This window comes from Diplotaxodon limnothrissa, linkage group LG12, assembly GCF_057381915.1.
Source record: "Diplotaxodon limnothrissa isolate DT_005_m linkage group LG12, D_limnothrissa_male_GT1.1, whole genome shotgun sequence".
In the NCBI taxonomy this organism is placed as follows: domain Eukaryota; kingdom Metazoa; phylum Chordata; class Actinopteri; order Cichliformes; family Cichlidae; genus Diplotaxodon; species Diplotaxodon limnothrissa.
Window position 1 is genome coordinate 14338506 of NC_140607.1, and position 25407 is coordinate 14363912.

At 42.2% G+C, this 25407-nt stretch overlaps 3 protein-coding genes across 3 annotated transcripts; 1 reads left to right on the forward strand and 2 right to left on the reverse strand.

Moving 5' to 3' along the window:
• Positions 1–5731: 5731 nt before the first annotated feature.
• nono (non-POU domain containing, octamer-binding) lies at positions 5732–7386 on the reverse strand. The gene has a single exon (XM_085368022.1). It carries the CDS (start codon positions 7272–7274, stop codon positions 5946–5948), a length of 1329 nt encoding a protein of 442 aa, XP_085224148.1. The 5' UTR covers positions 7275–7386; the 3' UTR covers positions 5732–5945.
• A 283-nt stretch (positions 7387–7669) lies between these two features.
• pold2 (polymerase (DNA directed), delta 2, regulatory subunit) lies at positions 7670–11736 on the forward strand. The gene is made up of 11 exons (XM_085368024.1): positions 7670–7777; positions 7960–8192; positions 8290–8411; positions 8498–8621; positions 8705–8819; positions 8900–9098; positions 9228–9308; positions 10640–10797; positions 11114–11241; positions 11330–11431; positions 11576–11736. Exons 2-11 carry the CDS (start codon positions 7967–7969, stop codon positions 11734–11736), a joined length of 1416 nt encoding a protein of 471 aa, XP_085224150.1. The 5' UTR covers positions 7670–7777; positions 7960–7966.
• Positions 11737–11945: 209 nt separating this feature from the next.
• aebp1b (AE binding protein 1b) lies at positions 11946–25197 on the reverse strand. Its single transcript, XM_085367160.1, has 22 exons — positions 24400–25197; positions 23379–23552; positions 23237–23293; positions 21388–21780; positions 19550–19615; positions 18999–19064; positions 18606–18689; positions 17515–17586; positions 17311–17420; positions 16869–17008; positions 16701–16785; positions 16470–16614; positions 16302–16390; positions 15940–16063; positions 15506–15702; positions 15199–15375; positions 14867–15030; positions 14193–14728; positions 13958–14097; positions 13161–13260; positions 12907–13073; positions 11946–12814 (listed from the first exon to the last, which is right to left on the reverse strand). The coding sequence occupies exons 1-22, from the start codon at positions 24629–24631 to the stop codon at positions 12437–12439; spliced, it is 3696 nt and encodes a 1231-aa protein (XP_085223286.1). The 5' UTR covers positions 24632–25197; the 3' UTR covers positions 11946–12436.
• Positions 25198–25407: the final 210 nt, after the last annotated feature.

The window sequence follows — 25407 nt, forward strand, 5'->3', positions numbered from 1 at the left end:
TACTAATTTTGGAAATAAAAATGAAGAACATTTTAAAGTTAAAATTATTAAAATTATTAAATTAAAAATTATGATCAATAAATCAGGATTTGAAAGCAGTTCCTTTGCAGGACTGGTTGTTGTGCATGTTTTTTTTTTCCTTTTTTTTTTCAATTCGGTTTCGATACTTTTCATGCACGAAAGACATGAACATAAATGTGATGTTGTCAGTAACCTGCATTTAAAACAAAATAAAACACCAGGACACCCGATTGTCGCATAGAAGGTGACAGCAAAGGACCAATAAATTAGTGGGATGACCCCCACTGGTGGGCAATCCAGCCACTGCAGGTGGGGGAAGATAAGCAGGGGAAACTGACGGGACAGGTGTGAACCTTTTTGCTTCATGCTAGAAAAGACTGAGGACTCTCTGCACTAAATCAACATTTCTCTGACAATCCAAAAAAATAACTTATATTAAAGAAAACAGAAGTATAAAATATAAGTACTTCATACATATAGGTATAAGTATCGCATTATATGTTTGCCTTTATGTTGTTGTTTCAAAACAGCAGGAGAAATGTTTCATTTAACTTCTGTTTTTGATAATGTTGTAACTGATCGCATCAAATTGAATTAGGCATTAAAAACTATCTGTCATGTGACCTAATGTGATGCATTTTGATGAGTATGATTTTGTTTAACTTAAGAACACAAAGCACATCTTTCAGTGTGGGACACCAGTATGCAATAAACAGCTGAATCAATTTTATGCATGGGTCTGTTATATATAGTAGATCATTTAAATACTGTAACAGACTCATGTGCAATTATGTAATTATTTCTAATGATGGCAAAATACTAAATGTTACACAACAAACGTACAAATTTCTCTAAAAGGGTTATTGGAAATAAAAAGAATGTACCTACTGAAGTTAACACACTGACAGTAACAGTATATTATATATTATATATATGTTTAAGTTTTTGAAGATTAATAATATTATCACATCGACATGTACTAATTAGCAACAGCACAGACAGTTGTGAGTTTAATAGTCTTAGATTTTTATGGCATAAAAAGAAAAGAGAAAGAGCTGTAGCATTCAGGGTGCAGTCTTCAAATAATGCCTATCTAAACCATTTTAGAAAACAGATTTTGCATCCAGATAGCGTACATTGTCCCCTTTTTATGATGGGCTCCTTATCATTATTTATGGACCTCATGTTAAGCTGAACTGATCTGGGGAGAGCCAATCATCTTGACTTGTTGGACTCAGATAAAGGTGAAAGGTAGTTTCCTTAGAAAACCCTCAGTATCAGATTAAAAAAACAACTGTATTAGCAGATAAATCTGTTTCTACATGAGGGAGATTCAAGTTGTTTAAGTATCTGCAAATAATATCAGTGTTTTTCCCAATAACAGTAGAAATATATATTTATATTAGCTGTATTATTTAAGATGTTATTCAGACACTGATATTTTACATGTAGTTGATTTTTCCTCCAAATTTAGTGGTATTTTTACTTAAACTGTACCTCACCTATACAAATTTTACTTGTATTTTTTTTCTTTATTCCCACAACCGTGCACCAATGCAGTGTGTGCATATATATATATATATATATATATATATATATATATATATATATATATATATATATATATATATATATATATATATATATATATATATATATATATATATAGTACTTGTAATTTACGTTTGTTTCATTTTGTTCAACTTTACAGATCTGCTTCACTACTCTCATAACTAAATATTTCTCTTTTTACTCCACAGCTTTACCCGTTCACTTTTCAGCTCATAGCCAATGAAAACCATACATATGCAAATGTTATATTTTCATTTTTCTGGATAAACTGAAAGATTAGATCTTCTATTTTTCCCTGAAATTTCTGAAATTCTTGTTTAGATATCCTCCTGAGGACCGAGGAAAAAAGAATCTTCCCATTGAACTTTCTTTGTGATTTTCTTTCTCGTTGGAGTTGAAAGAGGCCGCCCAAACACATGAATTATCGATGGAAAGCCTGGGATGTCCTCTATTTAGTACATCAGGACTTAGTAGGGTAGTTCAAATAAGTCGAAAGATATAGACCAAAAACAAATGTCCATTACAGAAGACAGAGAATAAATGAATAGGCTGGTTCTCAGGAGGATATTAAAAAATGAAAAGATTCTGGAGTCGCTGAAGGATTGTGTTTCAGTGCCTTTTAAATATATTTGGTAAAATTTATTTGTGTATTTATTTATTTTATTGATTACATAAATGTGTTATATTAATATTACTTTTCTGGGGACCACCAGAGGTCAGTATTCAATATACAAGGGTTCGTCAAAGTGTTTCTATAAATTATGGTCTACTGTGCTTATTTTGTTCTTTATATCTTTGGAAAAACCTCATGTTACATACATATGAAGTATTAAGATTTGATGCTAGAAGACACATAGTTGTAACACCAACAGACTGTAATGACATCAGGATCATAAGTTTGTGCAAACTAACAAGGAATTTGACTGGGCTTCACTTTGTTATCTTTGTGCAAAAAAAAGAAAAGAAGCGTTTTTTTTTTAAATACGCAGTGAAGTGTGATTATATGACCTCAGCTTTTTTAACTCCTGTAGCTGAAGCTACAAAGTGTTGTGGAACTTAAAGCAATTTCACTCCATCAATACAGCCCTTACTGACAAGTCTGATTTTTTCAAACGAAGAAAGTTTACAAGACGGTTGTGAGGCCTGCTATGATGTAAGGTTTGGAGACTGGAGACTTGGCTCTGACAAAAAGATGTGAGGCTGAGCTGTCGAGCTGAGATGGTCACCTATTAAGACTGATGTGGACAAGGTTAGAAATGAATATATCAGAGTGACAGCTCAGGTTCAGCAGTTTGGAGACGACTTTAGAGAGATTGTTTGGACATGCGCAGAGGAGGGATAGTGGATATTTTGGACAAAGGATGTTGAATATGGAGCTGACGTGGAAAAAGAAAGAAGATTACGGAGAAGAGAGAGATGGAGGCAGACAATCCACTGCAGTGACCCTTAAATGAAGCAGCTGGAAGAAGAAGAAGAAAACAGATGAAGTTTCTTTATGAAACAAAATCGCATTTGTTTCCATTTAGACTTAAATAAAAAAAATACATGGCTGCACAAAGAACTTGTTACTTCTGCATGTTTGTATCATCCTGATAATAAGAATGTTTTATTAAGTATGACACAAACCAAATGAAAAATATGTCAAAATCAGAAACACTTTCTGTTGTATTTTCTAACTGATACTGGCCTGCCCTCCACCCTCCCCATATGAATCAGTACCATTTACAGCTCTGTTCACATGTAGCTTTGCTGTGATTCTTCTCAAAGGGTTGTTGTCCTCTGTGCCGTTTCACACTGCGTGGGCATGAGTGTTTGGACTGTGCTTTATTTGTCATTGAGCAGTCATCAGTCCTCTGCTTTCTTCTCGGCTAGTTCAGTGATTTTATACTGGGGAGCCACTGAAGGGAAGCCGGAGACAACCAGGAAAATGAAAGGGAGAAATTGCTTTTAAAAGGTATTAGTTATTTACAGAAAAAACAAACAGGAGTTTGCTGATTTTTGTGTTTACCTTTTCTTGCTACTGATAGGAGGAGGGGGGAAAAAGCTTGAATCACTGGGCTTGGCAGTGGATGAGTCACAAACAACCTGTGTAGATTACAAAATGGTGAAATCACCATGCAGGGAGTTACTTGTCAATTAATAAAACACTGTGCTCATAGGGAAAGAAGTGTTAATTATTAAGTGTGATAACAGCTCTTTGCCACACATAATGTTTCAAAGCAGATTTTGTTATTTAAAGGAAGAGTGGTGAAACAAAACCTGTCTGCATTTCTGTATGTCAAAATGCTTTTTCACTAATACTGATGTAACAGATGCTCTCTCTATCAGGCACAGTAAAACTACGATGTCAGTAATTAATGTGTAAAGTTAATTTCCACTGAAGCAAATATCATGTCTTCACTAATAGTGCAAAATCAAAACAGCAGTTGCTTCAAGCTGCTTGTATTGTACAGTAAAGATCCTACAATGAAAGAGAGAAACCCCCAACAATCAAACAGCCCCCGATGAGCAAGCACATGGAGACAGAGGGAAGAAAAAACATTTAACAAAAAGAAACCTCCAGAACAACCAGGCTCAGGGAGCGGCAGCCTGCACAAGGGGGTGAGGATACGCCTTCACATTACCTTCACATCTGCGAGGCTAACCTGTGTTAGATGGCGAGTTTGAGAGCAGAGAGACAAAGAGCGCCAGTAGCGTAATCTGCAGGTGGATCATTAGTGCACCAACACTGCGTCGAGGTAACTGTACACTGTATACGGGGATCGGTCTAAATTATATGTATTATAGCGCTGCAAAAATCAGGTCGGGTGAACCTAACTCACACATAACATAATAACATAATCGCTGCGTTTACTTTTGAGATTTATACCACTGAATGTTGTCACTAAGGTTGTCTCCTAACCAGCTGTCTGATCATGGAAACCAGTTGACTACGTTAGCTGTAGCGGTGATGAAAAGCGCCTGTTATTGAAGCGGAAAACGCCTTTTGGAACTCTTATCTATCTGAAACATGAACATAACATAAACCACTTTTTTACATTTATTATTCCTGTTTTCAGCGAGGAGGCTGTTGTAACTGTAAAGCCTTGAACTGATCAAAAACGCGCTGCACCCACAAGACTAACAGAGGCTAAAAATAGACATCGTATTTCTCCTGTATCAGCTTCTCCTCGCTGGCTCTCTGGTCAATCTAGAGTTGAATTTAAAATGCTTCCCCTCACTAACAAAGTATTAATTATAATCTGGTTCAATCAAATCTGAAATGCGTGCCCATGAGAGGAGCCTGGCAGCGCTGACTCTACCAAGATGAACATCTCTTAGTTGAGCTGCTGTCAGGATGCTTGGGGACCTCCCAGGATGCACTGAGCATTTCTTCTCTACTCACCTTTCCCCCCCCCTCACTCTCCAGGTATTTATAGGCTGCTACTACAAGTCTATGACTTCTATCTTCTCTCTCTCTGAAGATTTGTCTCTCTGTGCTCCCCCAACATGCTTCCTCATAGGGGATCATCACCTCATCAGGGTTTTCTCTTATACTGAAGGGTCTTTACCTTGCTATATAAAACGTCTTGAGGCTACTTGATGTGAATTACGGTACCACTATAAACAATTAAAAAACACCAACTGAAATCTGTCAATGACTGTGACATTACCATTTCCACTATCAGTGGGAAGCCAGATTTGGGTATTCAGCAAAACATGCAAGAAGTTCTCAATATGTGTGAGGCATTTTTTCCCCCTAGTTATCAAAATAAAGCAGAAAAACGACCGTGCAAAAGCCCATGTTTCTCGCTTAATATTTAACTGCAACCTATCAGTAAGACTCAGGTTTATGGAGCTTCAAAGCTGTGATAAGACGTACTTGCTATAAATTGCTGACATTTGCATTCACTTTTTGGTAATTAATAAATCAGGCACAGATGACCAATAATCAATATTGAGTGCCAGAAATGCCACTCTTTACTTTGTTAGTGACAATACTACTCACACTACTGTGCAGACAAAAGTCACTATTGTGTGCAGTCCTGAGCTTGCTGAGGTGATTCTACTCTGAATAAACCAAAGCCTTTATTTAGGGAATCAGGAATTTATTCCAGAAAAGTTATCATAACCAGGACAAAAGCCCTTTCTACCCCTATGAAAATACATTAATGTGAGAAGTAAAGTAAAACACATGGCTCATTTTGGAGTTTTTACATTTCAGAACTAAAAATAATCAAAAGTACAAATAGGCAGGTACAAAAAAAATGACATGCAGTTTTCCAAGTTCAAAAGTTAACACTAGCCGAACTTAAAAGTACAGTGAGTATGAAAAGGAAGGGGGGGGGGGGGGGGGGAATTAAGCTTGCAATTCAAAATCTGCGTTGTTTATTGGAAGGTCCATAATCTCCAGGGCCGGGGAGGCCTCTGGGGAAGCCACCCTGACCACCTCCAGGCATGCTGTTGTTTCCTGGCCCTGGCAACATTGGTGAATTCTCTGCAGCCAAGCCAGGAGTACCAGCTGGACCAGAGCTGCCCCCCAGAGAGTTTCTGTTCATGGGCATCCCATGACCACCCATATGCATCCTCATGTCTTGCTCCCTGTTCTCAGAGAAGTTGCCCCTGAAGCCCTCCTGCTGCCTCTTCATAATCTCCTCATTGCGCAGCCTCATCTCCTCCTCTCTCCTGCGGCGTTCCTCCTCCTGTCGGAGCTCGGCTTGTTTCCTCTTCTGCACTTCCTGATTGTGGAGCTCCTCCATCCTTCGCAGCTCTTCCTGCCGCCTCAGGAGGTCCTGCCTCATCAGCATCACCTGATGCTCGTGTCTGGCTGCCTCCATCTCAGCCTCCAGCTTCTCCTGCGCCTCTTTCATGTTGCGGTCCACCATCTCATACTGCTGCTTCTCCATCTCCATCAGGGCCTTCCATCGCATGGCATACTCATACTCGAAGGAGCCGGGCTGAGCGAATCGTGGCGGCTGCTCACGCTCTTTGTGATACTGCTGGTTTTTGTTGACCAACTTTTCTGGCAGTCCCTCCTCTTCATCAAACTGTTCCATAGGCTCCACTGTAACAGGCCGGGGGAAAGCTGTCAGAAGATAAGCACCATCAGAGCACTTATCCAAAGCCTTTCTTGCAGCTGGCTTTGAGGTGAACTCCACTATGCCCTTCCCCGTAGGTCTCCCTCGGTCATCCACTATGACCACAGCTCTTTCTATCTGGCCAAAGACTGCGAAGGCCTCCTCCAGGAGCTCGTTGGACGCAAACTCTGGCAGATTCTTCACAGTTAAAGCAGCTCCGTGTGTCGCAAACCTCACCCGTATGGGCCTGCCTCTGAAGGGGGTATCATCTAGCTCGGCTCTGGCAATCTCTGCTATGATTCTCGTTTCGAGCCTAATGAAGCCGAAGCCTCTTTCCTTGTTAATAAATATCTCGCTGGCTTTTCCATACTTGGTGAACAGCTTCTCCAGGTCCTCCTCGGTAACACCCGTTGGTAAATTACCTACAAACAGCCTGCTCCGCTGGGTAAAGGTCTTTTCCCCGGGCTTTCTGAAGCTCTGCAGGTCCAGGGTTAAGGCCTCGTTGGGGTTGGTCTGCTCGTTGGGCTCTGGCTGCTGCCCGTTGCTGTTTGTTCCTTCTCTTTTCAGCTGCTCTCCCGGGCGGTTTGGGCCGCGGTTCTGCTGGGGGCCTCTGTTTCCTTGCATTCTCGCAATGGATTTAAAATCTGAAGTAGCAAATGGCTTGTTAAAAACACAGAAACTCTTTGCAAACGGTAGCGCACAAAGAGCTGTGAAAATGGCGAAGGTACGCGCTACGCTATTGTGACCTCAATTCGTTGCGACATCGGCGACGTAGTTTATGTGCGACGGTACGAGAAAAAACAACAATAAAACAAAAACGATGCAGTTATTTAAAAAAATATGTAAAATGTAAGTGTATAAAAATAACAAGGCTGCTTAAAATGTGTTGTATATATGTTTTGTTCCTTACTACGGGTGCTTTAGATTTTTGACTTTTTTTTAATGTTTTCTTACTTCTCGCGATAGTTTGCCCTCGTACATAGAGACTGTCACCGGTGAGCGGGTGATTTCGCGGGAATTATTCCTGTTGCTCGCAAGCTACTGAAAATAATCGTCGATATCTGAAAATATCAACACACTTGATCTCAGAGGAGTAGCAACTGAAGTGCAAACGTCTATTTTCTTCGGTAAGGTCGTTATATCTGTCATATTATATTAATTTTCAGGGTATTCACATGAAAAGTCGGGGTGTTTAGGAAAAACCCAGACAACTTTACTTGCACTTGTAAGCATGTTGACTGTGCTTTAAATTGATAGCCTTTGAAATCTAAAATAGACCCATTTCTATGTCTCCTGTGCTTTTATTCAGGACAGTCATGTTCTCAGACCTAAGTGTACAGAAGGAGGGCTCCTCTCTGCTCTGCCGTCCTGCCTCGGAGGACCAGGGCCCGGTGTTTGAGAGGACGTCTCTGGCTTATAGTCAGTGCTCTGAACGCTACAGAGTTGGGGAGCGGAGCTTCAGCCGCCAGTATGCTCACATTTACGTAGCACGACTCATGCAGATGAGGCCTCTGCTGTCAGAGAGAGCTCAGCAGAAGTGGGGTAAGCTCAGAGCAATCTTACCTACCTACATCAGGGACACTGAAACATTTGATTTCTATTTCTTAATCTGTTTTTTTTCCTGTTCTGTATCTGTCAGGATCAGATGTGGTTATCAAGAAGCTGTGTGATCTAGAAACAGCGGAGCAGTGTTGCATTGTAGGGACTCTGTTCAAGCGTATGGCCTTGCAGCCATCTATTCTGAAAGAAATCAGTGAGGAGGTTGGAAGTAGTGCTAAATTCACCCCACACATTGAAAGCAGCTACTGAATTGTACTTTAACAACTTTCTTTTTCCTTGCTCTCCAGCACAACCTCCTGCCCCAGCCTGCACGAGCAAAATACATTCATGAATCAGATGAGTTGATTCTGGAGGATGAACTGCAGAGGATTAAACTAGAGGGGAAAATTGACAAAGACAAGTGTGTCACAGGTTGGTAGTTTTTCAGGATGTCAGCATCACATGAGCTGTGGACGTATGAGTCTGATGTAGGTGTTTCTTGTTGTCTTTCTTAGGCAGCGTCATTGCAGTATATGGTGCTGAGAGGAACGATGGGGAGTTCACAGTTGAGGACTTTTGCACAGCGGATCTTCCTTTGCAGAAAGCAAGGCCTGCACTTGACTCTGACAGGTATGAAAACACATCTAATTGGTGTAAATCCCTGCCTGTAGTGATAAACAACATTAATTGCTTTGCCTGCCTTCATACAGGTTTGTGCTCCTGGCATCAGGTCTGGGTCTTGGCAGTACTCATGCTGACAGCATGCTGGGCCTACAGTTGCTTGTCGACATGGTAACTGGTCAGCTCGGTGACCTCGGGGAGCAGAGTGGTGCAGCAACAATTTCCAGGGTTCTGCTGGCGGGAAACCTCCTGAGTCAAAACACTCAAGACAAGGATGCATCAACAAAGGTGGGAAAAATGGTTTGAACCTTGTCATATAGTCACGTTCCTCCCAAGTCACTCATGTGAACTGGTTTACTTAAAACATAAAAATAAATATTTTACCCTTTCTCTGTTTTTTTTTTTTTTTTTCCCCAGGCCAAGTATCTTACTAAGAAGACTCAAGCTGGCAGTGTGGATGCCATTCGTTTGCTAGATGAGTTGTTGCTTCAGCTGGTGGTAAGTCTGAAGATTTTGACACAGTTTACTTTAATGATAAATGTTTATGTTATGATTCATAACATCCAAGAGAGCCAAGGGAGGACCTGTGATACTGTATGAGAAAGTGTGGAAGGAATGATAGATGGGGATGGGATTAAACCAGGGATTGCCTTTGAGCCCTTAGTTTTTTGCAGTGGTGACAGGCTGACATATGAGTTCGGGCACGAATCGAATCTCCATGGAGTATGATATAGTTAGGCAACACTGCGATCTGTAGTAAGAGTAAGGAGCAGGTGGTGGAGGAGCTGGGGAGGTGGAGGAAAGTCAGTTGAATCGAAACAGAATACATGTGTGTGTGAATGACTGGGAGACGGGTTTGAAGGCGAAGGTGTAAGAAGCAGAGGTAGAGAAGGTGGATGAGTTTAAGTACCTGGGGTCAACCATCCAAAGCAAGGAGTTAGGGCTACATCTAAAGATAATTTGGTAGTCAACTAATCTGCCATTTTTTTTTTTAGTCGATTAGTCCATGATTATTTCAATAACTCTTATCTCCGTTTCCTGTGGGCAAACCACCTGTTCTGGGCTCCAGTATCTCATCTGCCCACCAGTGAATATCACCCTGTTATCTCGTCCCACAGCAAATTGGAAGGAAAGCTCTGCTTTGCACAGTCTGCATTTACTTTATTTGTTTTCTGTGAAATTCTTTCACATTTTTTTTTTTTTTAAATCCCCGTTTCCATTTTCTTCTGTCCTGCTTTGCAGTTAGCACTACTTTCTTCTTCTTTAGTATTGAGTTCAGTCTTGGCAGACGAAATAGGGGATACTGCCCCCATGGCCCCCTGTAGTGTATTGCATTTAAAAAAACAGATTTACGTGGTATTAGACACGTCGACAATAAAATTACATGTCGCTAAATTTTAATTGTTGACGTCATTGATTATAATAAATCGTGGCAGCCTCACAAAGACTACACAAGAGAGGTGAAGAAGAGCAGGTAGACGAGCTGGACATGCTGTAATATATGATGTATTGTATGGAGAGGGTGGTGCTGACAAAAAGACAGGATGTTGAGCCTGGAGGAGGCAGAGTTGAAGATGCTCAGAGTTTCATGGAGAGTGGGCAGGATGGACAGGACTAGAAATGAATTTATCAGAGTTACAGCTCAGGTTGAGCGGTTTGGACACTAAGTTAGAGAGACAGGCTGAGGTGGTTTGGGCATGTGCAGAAGGGTGATGGTGGATAAACTGGACTGGAGGAAAAGAGGAAAAGCACAGATTATTACCGTCTAAACAACTCTACTGTTTTGTTTTTTTTCTTTTGCTACACATTACTGTCTCCTGCTGATTAAGGCCTCGGTTCCTGTGGATGTAATGCCTGGCCAGTACGACCCCACCAACTACACCCTCCCACAGCAGCCTCTCCACCGATGCATGTTCCCCTTGTCGTCCGTTTACCCCACACTACAGCTGGCATCCAATCCATACCACGCCAGCATAGACGGAGTGAGGTAAGCAGCGTCACACATGTTGTTACAGTGGGCATGAAACACTACAAGTATACAGGCTAATTTACACCATAGAGCCCTGCTCTCAAAAACTAACATGGATATAACTCTGTTTGTGTAGCTGGATTTGAAAAATAAGTGCTTACAGTTTAAATTTTCAACGTGTTTAGCACTATTTCTTAAATCCAACTTCACAGACGCACTTAGCCTATGTCAGTTTTTCAGAGCAGGGCTCCATTTATGCCTCATATCCACTTTAATATTCACTTCTAGGTGCAAATATGTTTAGGTTTACATGTATTTGCTTGTTTCCTTGAAGGTTCCTCGGTACATCAGGGCAGAACGTCTGTGACATTCAGAGGTACAGCAGCAGGGACAGCCACTTGGAAATATTAGAGGAAACGCTTCGACTCCGACATCTGGCCCCGACGGCACCTGACACATTAGGTTAGTTGATACAGAATAACACGCAGAGCCTCTGGTAAATCTAAACACACTATTGGTTTATTGACAAGATTTTCTCTGAATTGCTCAGGTTGTTACCCATTTTACCAAAAAGACCCTTTCATCCTGGAAGAGTGTCCCCATGTTTACTTCAGTGGCAATGCCCCTACTTTTGACTCCAAGCTCATCAAAGGTTAGTGCATGCCATTTGCATGTAAACAGAAGAAACTTTGTGGATGTTATCATATGATCTGTTTTAAGCTACAAATGTACTATTCACACAGACTAATGTGTAATAAATAATTAACTGTTGCTGCTCGTATTCTCATCCCGCCAGGTCCGGATGGCCAGGAAGTCCTTTTGGTTACCGTTCCAGAATTCAGCAGCACACAGATGGCGTGCCTCGTCAATTTACGCACTCTTCACTGTGAGCCAATCAGCTTTTCTGCCTTCTCTGCAGATGAAGATGAGGAAAGTGAGATGAACGTAAGCCACTGAGGACACAGCTGATGCTTTTTTTTTTCCTTTTGGCCAGAGAAGGATCAAATTAACTTCAATCCAAAAAACACAAGCTTTTCAATAAGATACATTTACCTCATGGGTTCCTTTCAGTGTTTCTGTTAAAGTAACATTTGTGTTTTTGTTTTTTTTCATTGAACTGAAAGAAAACCAGCAAATGAAAAAGAAAGGAAGAGACCCTCGTGGTTTAATAAGAAGCCTTTATTTGAAAAATAACTCTTCTAACCCATCTGTGTCTGAGAAAACATGATAAAAACCTCTGTACTCCTTCATCTGTTACCAAGTTCTCCCACATTTACTGAATGTTCACACTAAAAATATTTCTGCCATATGTGAAGATCGTGTAAATAACAGTTTTTTTTATGTGCATCCACAATAAACTTCTTTTCACGAAGCATTCGTAGAAGTGATTGAACGAGTCAGAGAATAATGAAGTGTGATCTTTGGGGAAAAAAAATCTAAAATGGTTCCATTTCTGTGAAGAGACCTTATTTCAAATGTTGATTAACAGATGTACTATTTTAATATAGCTGATATTCTGTACATTCCCATTGCTTACGTCGTACAAAGACGAGAGCCCTAATTTGATTCTTCAGCCAGCTCTAAGTACAACACGGCAACGTGAACTACAGTTAAGAGAGGACGGTGGTTTACTTGAAACAAGCCACTTGTGTTTTCTTTAATAGTCACTGATCTTGTAGTCATAGTCCATGATGGAGTCTGTGAAGCCGCCAGGAGTTGAGGACTGTCCCTCTCCCCAGACCCAAGATTCATACCAGGATGTGGTGGCCTCTGTTGTTGTGGGAATTGTGGTTGTGGTTGTTGTAGGGGGTAACGTCGTTCTCATCGACATGGCCTTCATTAACTTCCGCTGGCGAAGACGACGGATGAGAGCGATCTTGCGCTTCCGTCGCTGCTCAGGACTGAGTCGAGAATTTGTGGAAGACCCATTACTGGCACCGATCACACTCCTGTGGCCATTGTTGACTGTGGTGTACTGTACTCTGCTATTGCTGTAGGCAATTCGAATTGGCTTGTTGCCGTGGAGGGCCATAATCTGCAGAGAAATTAAAGAAAAAACAAAGAGGCTTTACTGAATACTGCTAAGATGCACATGCATCGAGGCACTTCAAGTTGGGACAGTCTTACCTGTTTAATGCGGTCCCAGTTGGACTTGGCCAGGTTGAAGCTGCAGGCAGTCGCACCCGACTCATAGCCCACCACACAGAGTTTGGTCAACGAGGAGAAGCCCTCAGCTCGAGCAGTCACGCGGTACTCCCCGGGGTTAAGCAGACGCCAATAATCCCCCGTTGGTGCTACAATGGCAACAGTAGTGTTGAGCACAGTTTGAGCTATGTTATATTTTATTACATCCTGAGTGATGGTGTGAACAGTATACTGACCTGTGGTCACGTCGTGATTTATCCCCTCGATAGATACAGTAGCGTTTGCAATAGGGTTCCCCTGCTGATTTTTCACAATCCCTCTAATGCCGCGATGCACCTGAAGTACACAAATAGTTACATGAGTGAAAGAAGCAAAGTACAAGGTACAGTTGCTGAGTAGTAGTTCTCTTCAACTGCTCAGTAAAATCAGTAGTTTCATTTTTTCATGAGTGGACTTTGGAGTAAAATTGAGCAAAATTATACTTGGATTGATCCAAAAAGCTGTGGTTTAATGATTCAGTTATTCTAAAATGATTCCACTCAAAAATCATCCATTACAAAAGAATCATATTTGATCCTACTCCCATTTTTATGTTGCATTTGGGTCTTTTATATGTATAATATAATAAACTGTTTTGATAAGTGGTATATGAATTTAAACACCTGCGATCAACTATTCAAAGCAACAGACAGTTAACTTATACAGCCAAAGCAAACATTTGCCTCCAAGAGCTCTGCAAACTGTACAACATATGACATCCTCTGTCAGTCGACCCTCAGTGGACAAATCTAAGGATAAAGGGGAGCAACCTCGGGAAAACCAATACAGCGTGGGAAACATCTCGGTTGGACAGAGGAGGAATAACTGCAAAATCACAATGCTGTAAATCACAATTTTAGGTACTTTTATTTATTTTTATTTTTTAGAAATTTTAAAATCCAACATTATATCCAGCAGGATGTTGAATAGTCTTTTCACTACAGACTGAAGCACAGTCAGGACAGGTTACAGTTTGTGTTTGTTTGGGACTAACCTGCTCCATGAAGATGAGCATTGCTTCTCTGTTTTTCTCCCACTCATACGCCAGCTCGCTCTGATGAGGGAACTTATCACAGCCCAGGAAAATGGACAGCTCCAAACAGTTGGTGTGCAGGTAGCTAAAGTCATTCATACCTGCAGGGAAGATCAAGAGCGTGTATTGCAACTACTGTCCACCAGGGTGTGCTATAAACATACGTGGGAATTTAAACGCACTGGTCTCTACTTACTGCCTGTTACTGGCTTCCATTTGGCCCGGTTGACAATTCCAAGACCCCCTCCTGGTGTGTCTCCTTGGCAGGAGCCGTGATGGCTGTGTGTCATGGTCAGGTGTGTGGAGGCATAGGAGATAGCTAGCCACCTGAAGAGGGATTCGTCTGCAGTCACGCGGGGCTCATCTTCAGATTCAGCATAATGGTAGCCTGCACTTCTTCCTCTGTCATCGTCTTCTTCCTCCCTGTGCCCATAACCCTGGTTGTACGCGTGATTGTAGCCATGGTCGTACCCAGGGTCATAGCCATGGTCGTACCCAGGGTCGCGACCATGGTCATAGCCTGTGTCGCGACCATGGTCATAGCCTGTGTCGCGACCATGGTCGTACCCAGGGTCGCGACCATGGTCATAGCCTGTGTCGTGACCATGGTCAAATCCATGGCCCCGCCACTCCTCTTCTGGCTCTGCATACCCTCTGCTTCTCCAGTCTTCCACTGGCTCCTCATGGTAGCCCCTTCCCCACTCAGATACATCAAAACCTTCATCCTCATACCTGCAGACATGATTCTAAATGAATCATTAAGCACTATTTTGGTGGTTCACAGAGGTGAAAAATTAGCATTTGGACAATACGTGTGTACGTAAAGGTACAGAAACAACAACAGAACACAGGTAGGGAAACAAGTCATACTGTCTCTTCTTGCGACTCTGAGGTTTCTGGCTCTCAGCAGGCTTGTTGAGACGTAAGCTGTCATAAGGATAGGCCACAATTCTCTCCCCACCCTGGAAGTTTGCACCCAACACAAATGGATAGCTTTTCATCCAGGAGATTATGGCCCTGGTTTCCACAGCAATCTGGAACAAAAGCAGGAAGATCAGGATCACACAGACAGAGGATCAGAATCTCATGTAACATACTTTTGTTTTTGTTTACCACAACCTGGTTAGTCTCAAAGACTTTATATATCTATATCTATATCTATATCTATATCTATATGCGTATTTGTTTGTTTGTTGCTTTACCGAACTATTAGCTTCAAAGTGCTCTGGTATAGGCACATGATGGTTGGGGGTGAGTTTAGGCACCATGCCCTTATCCTCAGCATCCCACAGGATACTATTCAGATCAGGGAAGTTCTGGAAGATGTCAAAGCCCTCATTGGTGAAGTGACCGGTGGTCCAACTGCTCAGCTCTGATCCCTGCAGAGTAGAAATTGGGTAAAAGAGACATACTCATCTAAGTAGCCCACTATGTTTCACAGACATTTCCTCTTTGTTTTAGACAGTATTTAAAACATGTTGTCATTAATTGATTGTTTTTTACACCGACCGCTTCAAAAGCTTCCTCCTGTCCGTCAGGGTTGAGCGAAGGCACCAGGTGGATGCGTATTCCCTCCACCAGGCGCTGGGCTCTGGGGTTTCTGTCTTTATACTCTTTGCACAGGTACTGCATGAGAAGCAGGATCATCTCCCGACCCACTGCCTCATTTCCATGGAGACCTGCCGTGAAGCGGATCTCTGGCTCACCTGTGGGGACAACCGGGGCGAGACTGTAATTGTCTGTCAGCCTTAATCTGCTGGTGTCCGCCTGGTGTTTATTAGGATTTGCAGGATACCACAGTGGTGCCATAAAGACCCAGCGTAATTTCAACGAATCAGCATCCCAGACTGTTTGAAATACTGCACATTACAGCATTTGTGTTGTTATAGCACACATTACAATAAGAACACGGCTATCTGCCCGTTTCCTGCTTGAGATCCCACCTATTTCGTGCTCTGTGGGATTGCCAGAGATTATCATGGCAACAATTTCCCGTCCCTTGGAGCTGCGGCCCAGGCTGTAGATGGTGGTGATGTTAGGGCACTCCTCATTCACTGACTTCATAAGCTGAATAGGTGAGATAAAGACAACAGTAAATATGCAAAGCATTGTATTTGATTACATTACGCACTACAAAGCAGATGGTTAATAATGAATATTATGTTATTGTGGAAATGTCATGTTGGTCTCTGGTGGTTCAAATGAAAAACTGGGACAGAATGAAGCTGCAATTTATATTAGAGCATTTAAAGCGGACCTCCTGGAATTCTATCAGCCAGCAGATAAACTTTGCAGGGAAACTCACATCAACCATCTCCGAGTAGCTGTGGTGTTTGAACTGCAAGTAGTCCACGGGAGTCACCTCATTTTGCTTGTACAGAACATTAACTGGATCTGTTTGGAGAAAAGAGCAGCAAAAATTATTCATTTTCTGTGTTTAAGGTGTGTGTGAGTGTGTGGGCATACGACTCACCAGGCAGGGGGCAGCCTAGGACCTCCAGCCTCATACAAAGAGAGCCGTTCCAGCTCTGTGGGATAATTCGCATGTAGCGGGCCACCACGGGCACCGCAAGCTGGTTCATCACTGGGGTGTCCTTATCATTATTTCCGAAAAACAACTGCACAAGAGAGGACATGTGAATGAGGGGGAGAGGAAGATGAGTATTGGTGCTTGTGGAAGTGGCACAGTTTTAGATGAACTCACCCAGTCGGCGTATCCATCGTGAATGGTGGTCCACTCTCTGCTGTCATTGCTGAAAGCCAGGAAGTAGGACGTCACGTAGTCATTGCTGACAGAAGAAGAGGGCAAATTGTTGGGTGTAGGAATGTCAAATGATGCATATTTATGTCTGCGTGTCTGTTTGTCTCTTACTCATTTAAGGAGTCCCGTCCCTGAGTAATGACTCCGGTGAACTCTGTCGCCCTGCGAGCATCTATCTCAAACCAGTGGATAGCATCCTCTGAATTTGCACACCACGCTCCACCTCTTATGTTTTCCTCATCATCGGAGCCCTGGGAGACACATGCTACTGAATACTCGAACCCTTTTAGTATCTTGAGTGCCAAAGCAACATATCTACTTTTGCATCCATTAACAGAAGAATTTGGATACCCCCACCCGCCCACCCCCCAAAAAAAACACATTGTTGATTTAAATACTGAGGACTTAAAAGAATCCGTCAAGCATGTACCACTAAGGCAGCTCCTGGAAGTGACAGACCCAACAATAACAGTATTTTTCAGTGTTGCTGGCAGCTGGTGGTTATTTCAAGGCCTGCTTGTAGGTGCATGGCCCCGCCCTGATTGTTGTGTACCTGCATGTTTAGGCGCGCCCTCTGAGGTGCAAAGTGATACTGAGACATAGAAGAGGCTGAAAGCTGATCTGGCTCGACCTTGTGAGACTCCATCCCCAGGGGAGGACACTCTGCCAAGCAGAAAGAGAACATTTACATAATGTGTTAATTACATTCAGCAAAAGCTTACGTATACTCTCCAGATTTGAACAGATGTTGACTTACTCTTTGGCTCTTTGAAGACACGTGGCCTGTTCCTGGCTCTCTCCTCTGCCTCCTTTAGCTTCTGCGCTCTCTCTGTCCGAGGCCAGACAAACAGTCTTAATGCAAAATAAATTGCGCTGTCTTGGCTGAATTTATTTTTCTTTTACTCTGCCCAGAAATGATGGAGGAACTCAGTATTATTTTACAATTTTTATTTGCCAAAAGTCCTCACGGGGACCTGGAGGGCCAGATTACGGTTAAAAAACAAAGCACACCAGATGTTATGATTTAGCTTCTAGTCCAAGTCTGCTCTGAAACTCATCATCATCATCATCATCCCTCTGACCTGGACTTTTACCATGAAGGAAGATTGCAGAGTCTCTCACCCATTGTCATTATTCATATTCTGACACATACTGGAGCGTGATGCTGGTTACATGGCTGACAGTGAGAATGTAAAACATGTTGTAAGCTCTCTCACCCACAACACACACATGCGCCCATTTACACAGTATCTGTAGATGCATATAGTTGGTTTACGGAAGAATGCAACAACTCTCAGAGACGTCTGCAAAATCATTTCACCTTAGACCTAGTCTGGGTCAAACTGTGCACACAGGAAGAGCCTCATTAACAGCAGTCCCGGTGGTGTTATATATCACTTGCTCTGGGCTTTACCCCTTCAACTTTACGCACGGCAGACACGTGGCACAAAAGAGCTGAAATACTTCTCCCTTTGTTGTCACTCCTCTTTATCCCTCACTTCCAATCCGATGCCGGCACAGCCTTCTTAGCTTATCTCACGCTCTTTGCTTTTGGGCCCAGCCCATATGAGATTTCTGAACTCTTTACAGCCCTAATCTCCGTTTTACTTTGGTGGGGTGAACTTTTGTCCCTGTCATGCAAGTTAAAGCAAGTGCCCGAGACACACACATTTGTATGCATGGAAATCACATCTGCATTCTCTTAGTATGACTAGATATGACTGAGGGGAGACAACATCATTGTTAGTACTTTTCCACTTGGGTTCATGAGGCACTCTCTTTGCTTTGACAGGATTACGCACGGTGGTGCAAATAACAAAAAGAAGAATCCCATGTGGGTCTCCTTACCTCTTTCTTCCCTCTCCCTCTCTTTGGCTGCTCTTTCTCGCTCTTTTTCCATCCACTTTTCATCAGTCTCGTCTTCTTTTCTCTCTGAAAACAACAACAACAACAGAAAAGGAAAGAAAATCACTTATAATTTCATAGAAACAACAATGATTACCACAGAGCCATGCACAGTAGTGTACTGTATATGCATGCTTTTTTTTTGTGGTTTTGCAAGTCATTAAGAAATGCAAACAGGTCATCAAGGAACACTTGAAAGCTATTGACCCAACTGTTGTTTATCCCTTTCTTTTGCTGTTTGCTTTATTGGCAGGAAGTTCTCTGTGACTAAACCAATAATAGAAAACATTCGAGTATGGTTGTGATTCACATGTGTGTGAGCGGGCGGCCACATACTCATCCCGTACTCGTCGTAATCATCATACCAGGTCCCCTCATAGGGCGCGGTGGCGGTGGGCTCTTCTGTGTAAAAGAGAACAAACACGAAGTCAGACGATTCGTTCAGCCCCTCGGAGGCGCCGCTACTTTACAGAGTCAAGCTTTATGGGATTACATGCAAAATTTTACAACTTAGCAGTGGCCCGAATTATTCAACCACAAGAGGAGTTTTCTATTTTGATGCTGGTGTGATGCCCGCTGTATAACGTAGCTGTTAAATCTTCAATTCCCCATTTATGAGAAACATAACTTTGCTGGGCTCTGATCACAGGGCTTTTTGTTGCTCTACAAGAAAACTGTGGAAAGTTTTGTTGACTGTGTGGAAGAAATAAACCCACCCACTCCTGTGTGTAAACTAGGGCAGGTCAGCTCATAGATTAGCTCCAGTGTTATTCTCATGTGTTGCATTTCTAATGAAACACAAAGTATGGGCTGGCTATTTCATTTGTATCTTAATGCTTACTAGAGGTTTCACATTAGTTGATTTTGTCATGAGAGTCTGCAGTCACCTGGCAGGATTTCAACCTTAATTTCTGGGCTGACCTCTTTACCATCAGGTGACGGTTGCACCTCATCTGCAGGAAGAAGAATTCAAAAGGTCAAGCTGAGAGGTGATTTAAGTGTAACAGACAGAGAAATGGGGGAATATAAGCAAGAATGCAGAAGGGCCAAGTATGAGTGAATCATTGGAAATGCTGAAGGAGCATAGGTACTGTACAGTAGTGTGGAAACAAAGAGTAATGAGAGCATGCCATTCAAATCCAGATGAGTGTCACAGGTCTGCACGACACACTGTTTCCAGCATGCATTTCATCCCGTGGAAAAAAAGCCCTCTGTTGACTTCAGCGGGAAGAAATAAAGAGCGCTCATAAAAGTTTTCTCCAATATGTCTGAAAATCGGATCCAAAAGATTAGCGGGTATCTGTTATTAAACGTTATTTAATCAGAAGTTTACGCAGTTCCTTCAGCTTAAACAAACCACCGAGTTTACTGAGTGTCCAGCTGATTAATCACTGAACATCCTATTCCTAATCACTTATCCAAATAAGGGTTGGTAAGAGGCAGAAGCCTTTTGTAGTTGACAGAGGACAAAATGCAGGGTACATCCTGGACAGATTGCTGGCCTACTCTCTGTAAATGTCTCCCATAGTGCAGTTCACTCCTTTTTTGTGTCTGTTCTTTGCTTCTTTCCTTCTGTTTCACAAAGAGTAACACTGTCTTAGATCATCTAGTATGTTTCTGAAGAAAAGAAGCACAAGTGACCACTTTCATGGGGAAATTGAAATATTTAATTTTTTAAATCATGAATTTAAAAGCTTCTTGATAATATCATACAACCCAGCACTGTTAAAAAAGACACCTTTGATTCTGTAACTATTTCTGTACACATGACCTCTCAATTAGCATTAAAAGAATGCACTTTAAACTCTGACAATGATCCTTTTTAACCACTACCAGCAGTTTTTATTTCCACACCGCAAAGCAGTAATGATAAAACAAAGGGGAAATTTTGACCTAATTGAGTTCTTGTTGTTTGACTCCCTCATACTTTTAAAGACATAAACTAAAATTTTACTAACTGCCATTATTTTAAATGTCAAGTTTCACAAGACAGAGAGTAAAGCATTTGTCTCGACTCAAGTTTCCACTGGCAGGGGAGTGCCTAGAGGAAGGATGTGGGGTGGCATCCATCCCCTCTGAAGGTGAGGGTGTTTCCTAATCTTTTAATGCTATTGGAGTACATTACTATTAATGCTACAATACTTAACACCATCAGATGAGAGAATTTACTTTACTATTTCATCGAAGTAAGGTTTTAATTTACTTGTACCTTAGTATTTCTATGTTGTTGTCTACTTCTACTCCATTACATCTTGTATATAAGTGTCACATTTTGTACTCTATACCAGTTATTTTCAAGTTGTAGTTACTTGTTAGTTCGAAGTATCTAAAGCAAGCTTTTTAAAGTACAAGCTGATGATAAAAACCTTTACTATTACTTAAGTGAAGAGTCAGATTGCTTGTAAAAGTATTTTTTGTGCAGCATCAGTTTCTTTAATACCAATTTTCTGCATTTCTGATAAAAAAAAATTATTTAAGACAATTGTTTTTCCTACGGGGCCCCTGCCTTAATCGTGCCCCACACCTTGGCCTACCCCACTGAAAAATTCCTGTAAACACCCCTGTCAGTTAAGTAAATTCATGATATTTCTCAGAATTGTTTCAGCGCCCCCCCATTTTGCCACATGGATCTAATTATGCTTTCATCATCTTATTCATGTTACATAAACTGCCTCCACACTAAACATCCTCAATCAAAACAAAGACACGAAAGACTTATACGTACATGTGGCATCCCAGTAATCGCTGTCATCTGTTCCAGGCTTTGTATCAGGGGCAGCAGGCGTTGGGTTTACTTCTTGCCAGTAGCTGTCATAGTTATCGGTCACAGAGGTGTAGAGGTCTGTCTCGTCTGGTTTCATGTAATCATCGTAGATGGCAGGCGCTGAAGTGGGCACTTCTTTCTCTGCTGGTTTCCAATAGTCATCGTAGGCATATGTTACAAGAGCAGCTGGGTCTTCCTCATCTGGTTTAAAGTAGTCTTCATAGGCATCTGTTACGGGGGCGTCTGGCTTCCAGTAGTCGTATGGGGGATCTGTGATTGCAGCCTCAGGCTTTGGCCTGGAGGGTGTGGGCTCAGGACCCCAGTAGTCATCTTCTGGGCTCCAGTAATCAGTTTCTGAGAGGGAAACAGACACAAAAGCTGGCTGATGGTGAGCTCACAAGTCTGGACACAAATATTTTTATGGTTCTCTGGTGTTTTATAATGTTCTGATTTTTGAACTGGATCTGAAATTATTTTTCCTCCTTTCCACTACTACTTAGACATATTTCTAGTTTTAAATTTGTATTTGAATAAAAACAACAACAAATCCTCACAAACAAACAAACAAACACTGTAACCCTCGATGGGTAAAAAATCATAAAAGAGCACAACTTTTTTGCCTAATCGGAATAGGTGCTATATTTACATCTAGGTGTGTGTGCCACATTTCAGTCTTCATTTCAGTGTTGTGATTTAGAGATTTAGGTGTGTTATGTGAGGCTAATGTAACACTGAGCTGGTAGCTGGCTCAGAAATGAGGAGGGGGCTACATTTGATCTTTCTAACTCTAAGTTTTGTCATTTTCAGTAGCTTCTGGGTGCAGAAGCTACTAAGCCTAATGTCAAAGGGAGAACAGCTTTCTGTCTTGACCTCTGTAAACACTTTCCTGTTGAGCTCAGTCTTTCGTTTTGGGTCACGCTGGATAAAAATGGTCTGTTTTAAAAATCTTGGTCATTCCGTGTATCAAAATGGAAGATTATCTGCGGTATAAAACTGCCCTCTCATGAGCTCCAGTTTCACCAAGATGGCAGAAACAGCTGAAACACTCATCTCAAGGCCAGACTTCAGAAACCAATGGGTGATGTCACGGTAGATTCCTCCATCTGTCTACAATCTGGTATTGTACAAAATAAGCTAATGTGGAAGTGACTTAAACTCTCTAATATTCAACAGTGTTGGGACAACGAAGTCATGCTGCATAAAACTTTAATGAGATTAATCATCCCTGTCAAGTTTTTCTGTGGTCATTTTATGGCCTCTGACCCTGGTGTTTGAAATCTTCTTCAGTATTGCATGATCATGATTTGAATGGTCAGATTTTATGTAGACAGTGTCCTCAGGTTCTTACATTCATCCCACACTCCTCTGCAGCTCACCATTGTGTTCACATCCAGCCCTCAAAATGCTTGAGGTTACGGCTTTCAAATCTACAAACCAGAGGCAAATCCACTTCTTTTATGCTCCTGGTCCACCCCAAAACAGACTTGAATGACATAATTTTGCGATTTACATAAATTTTCTCAAAGGTGCAGTAGCACTGACCAAATCCTGTTCAGACTTCGATGCATACAATGGTTGAAGTTTCCATTTATATTGTCATGTTTATATCCCATTTATATTCTTATATTCCCAGCCTTTAAAAAAAAATTGTTAAACATGTTTTTCCAAGCCAGTAGTGGGAGGCAATTTAACACACAGAATATTAACATATTAACATTAACACATATTAACAATATAGTTATATGAACTCAAATTTAGTAGTCAACTGAGTCAATATTCTTCAAGCAGCCCCTGCATGTGTGCCACTCACCGGCATCAGGATAGGGGTAATCTGTATATGGTTCGGTGGGTGGCTCCGTTGGGATCGCTGGAAATATAAGATACAAGATTTAACAACAATCAAATCCAAGTGATCAGTGAAGCAGGCTCAAGGCTTAGTATTCTCTTCTCACTTGTTGTGGTCGGGGGCAAAGTTGTGGTTGTTGTTTTCTTGTCCTTCTTCTTTCCCTTCTTGTCGGTTTTTGGCTTTTTGGTGGCTTTGGGGTCTTTTGGCTCTTTGTTCTTCTTCTTGTCCTTCTTTTTCTTCTTGTCTTCATCAGGTGCCCTCCTCACCCGGCCTAAAATATCTGGAAAAAAGGGGAAAAAAAGAAGCGGCAGAGAGAGAGAGAGGTTTTCCAGAGCCCACTCCTCACGGTTCTGTCACAAAATCTTTTGAAATGAAAACATATTCCTCCTTGCATACAGAAGCTAAAGACACAATTAGTTCTTTTATGAGGCTTGGGTCTGAGATTATGCAACTATTTCTTCACTGCATCACATTGCAGTGTTTCCAAGGAAAGTCCAGACTGCCAATTACATTTCAGTGGCTGCTTGAGGTCCATCAGTATTTCCTTTTGACTTTTCCTCAAGTCCTGTGGCACCTTCATGGAAACCATGTTTCTCTCTTTCCATTAGTTGTGCTCTATTAACCACAGTTCAGCTTTAATGATCCAAAATCAGTCCAGATACTCAATAAATGTACCGCTTTCACCTCAGCAGCATAAGCGAGACTCATCAAAGAGCTTATTTAATGGCTCCAAAAACTGGGCTTATTGCTTGAAGTGTGTTAGCGGGACTGTACAGAAGAGTCAGCATTATTCATGCAGGGCTTGAGCAACTGAGGCAGTGGAAAAGGTACGCGTCATAAAAAAATCTGTCTGCAAGATGCTCGACTCAGTGTCTTCTTCTCTTGTCTGGTGTGAGTTAAACCAGCTCATCTGTCCCGCTCCCTTGTGCGGGGAAGCAGGAGTGGACAGACGAGCACATGGACTTTGTCACGCTGTTGGAGCTGTCAGAGACCGAATCGTTGTGTGTTTGTGTCTGCATTTGCTCCATGTCATGCCACAACTCAAGCAGTACCTCAGCAGCTCTGATATCTTGTCGGCATAACACATCTGTGCTTTAGAAGTACAAAATATAATTTCTTCCACTTACCTGCCTGGTTGGCTTCTGCTTCTCTCTTGGTCTTGATGCCACCCTCCTCTGGGAGTAAGTCTGCTACAAGTCCTTGCTCTCTTTCTGGGTCATCCGGCGATTCGTCTCGCAGCTGATCCCCAGCCTGCCGGAGAGAAACTATTCCCCCGGCGCTCTCTCCTCCTCTAGGGATCATCAGCAGGCAGCACAGGGCCAGCAGAGCCGCAGACGCAGTCACAGCCTGGATCTTCATACCTGCTGCTCTTCCAACTCGCACAATCCTTTGGTTTGGAGTTTGTACAACCGCGCAACACTCACTCCAGTTTAATTGCCAGAAGGTTAAATTTCACCCTTAGGCCCCCTTGTGTGCTCTTTCCTTGTGATCCACACTTTTACTCGAGAAGGGAAACCTCTGCAACTCCACACATACCCACACAGCCACAGTGTCAGCCAGCCTCAGACTGCTCTAGACAAGAGATGGAGTGGGAGGGGGGTAGAGATACACAGGGAGGGAAGGGAGGTGGGTTGTAGAGACAGACGGAAAGAAAAGATGCAAAGCAAAGCAGTAATCCAGTCAAATGAATAGACAGGGTTCCTAATTACCCCGAAGCCAGGGTCAGCTGAAAAAACAGCGCAAGGCTAGAGGATCCCCTCCACCTGGCCGACAAGTCAGAACAGGTGCAGTGCTCAGACAGGAGTTGGAGGGGGAGGATGAAGGAAGGCAGGTGAGGGCCCCAGACTGCAGGGTTTGCACCTCCTGGAGTTAAACGCCAATTTTTCTTCGTCCTCGGCTCTGGCTGAATTCCTCAGTCACCACAAAGCAGCAGGAGAGGGGAGTGATTCCTAGGACACTGAATTCCACAAGCCGAAGAGGAGGAGGAGGAGAGAATGGGCAAAAGGGGGAGGATTGAGACAAACACAAGCTAATCCTCAGAGTGAGGAATTCCAAAAAAGAAGAAGAGGAGAAAAAAAAAGGGAAACAGGCAGGAGTAAAACATAGATTCTTCTTTGGTACTTAAAAAAAAGGGG

Coding starts and splice junctions, on each gene's coding strand:
- nono (XM_085368022.1), bottom strand. CDS start 7,274: ATGCAAGGAAACAGAGGCCCCCAGCAGAACCGCGGCCCAAACCGCCCG.
- pold2 (XM_085368024.1), top strand. CDS start 7,967: ATGTTCTCAGACCTAAGTGTACAGAAGGAGGGCTCCTCTCTGCTCTGC. Junction 8,622..8,704: donor CAAAGACAAGTGTGTCACAG/GTTGGTAGTTTT, acceptor TGTCTTTCTTAG/GCAGCGTCATTGCAGTATAT. Junction 9,309..10,639: donor AGTTGTTGCTTCAGCTGGTG/GTAAGTCTGAAG, acceptor CTGCTGATTAAG/GCCTCGGTTCCTGTGGATGT.
- aebp1b (XM_085367160.1), bottom strand. CDS start 24,631: ATGAAGATCCAGGCTGTGACTGCGTCTGCGGCTCTGCTGGCCCTGTGC. Junction 21,781..23,236: donor TTACCCCTATCCTGATGCCG/GTGAGTGGCACA, acceptor TTTCCCTCTCAG/AAACTGATTACTGGAGCCCA. Junction 19,616..21,387: donor CGATTACTGGGATGCCACAT/GTACGTATAAGT, acceptor TTCTTCCTGCAG/ATGAGGTGCAACCGTCACCT.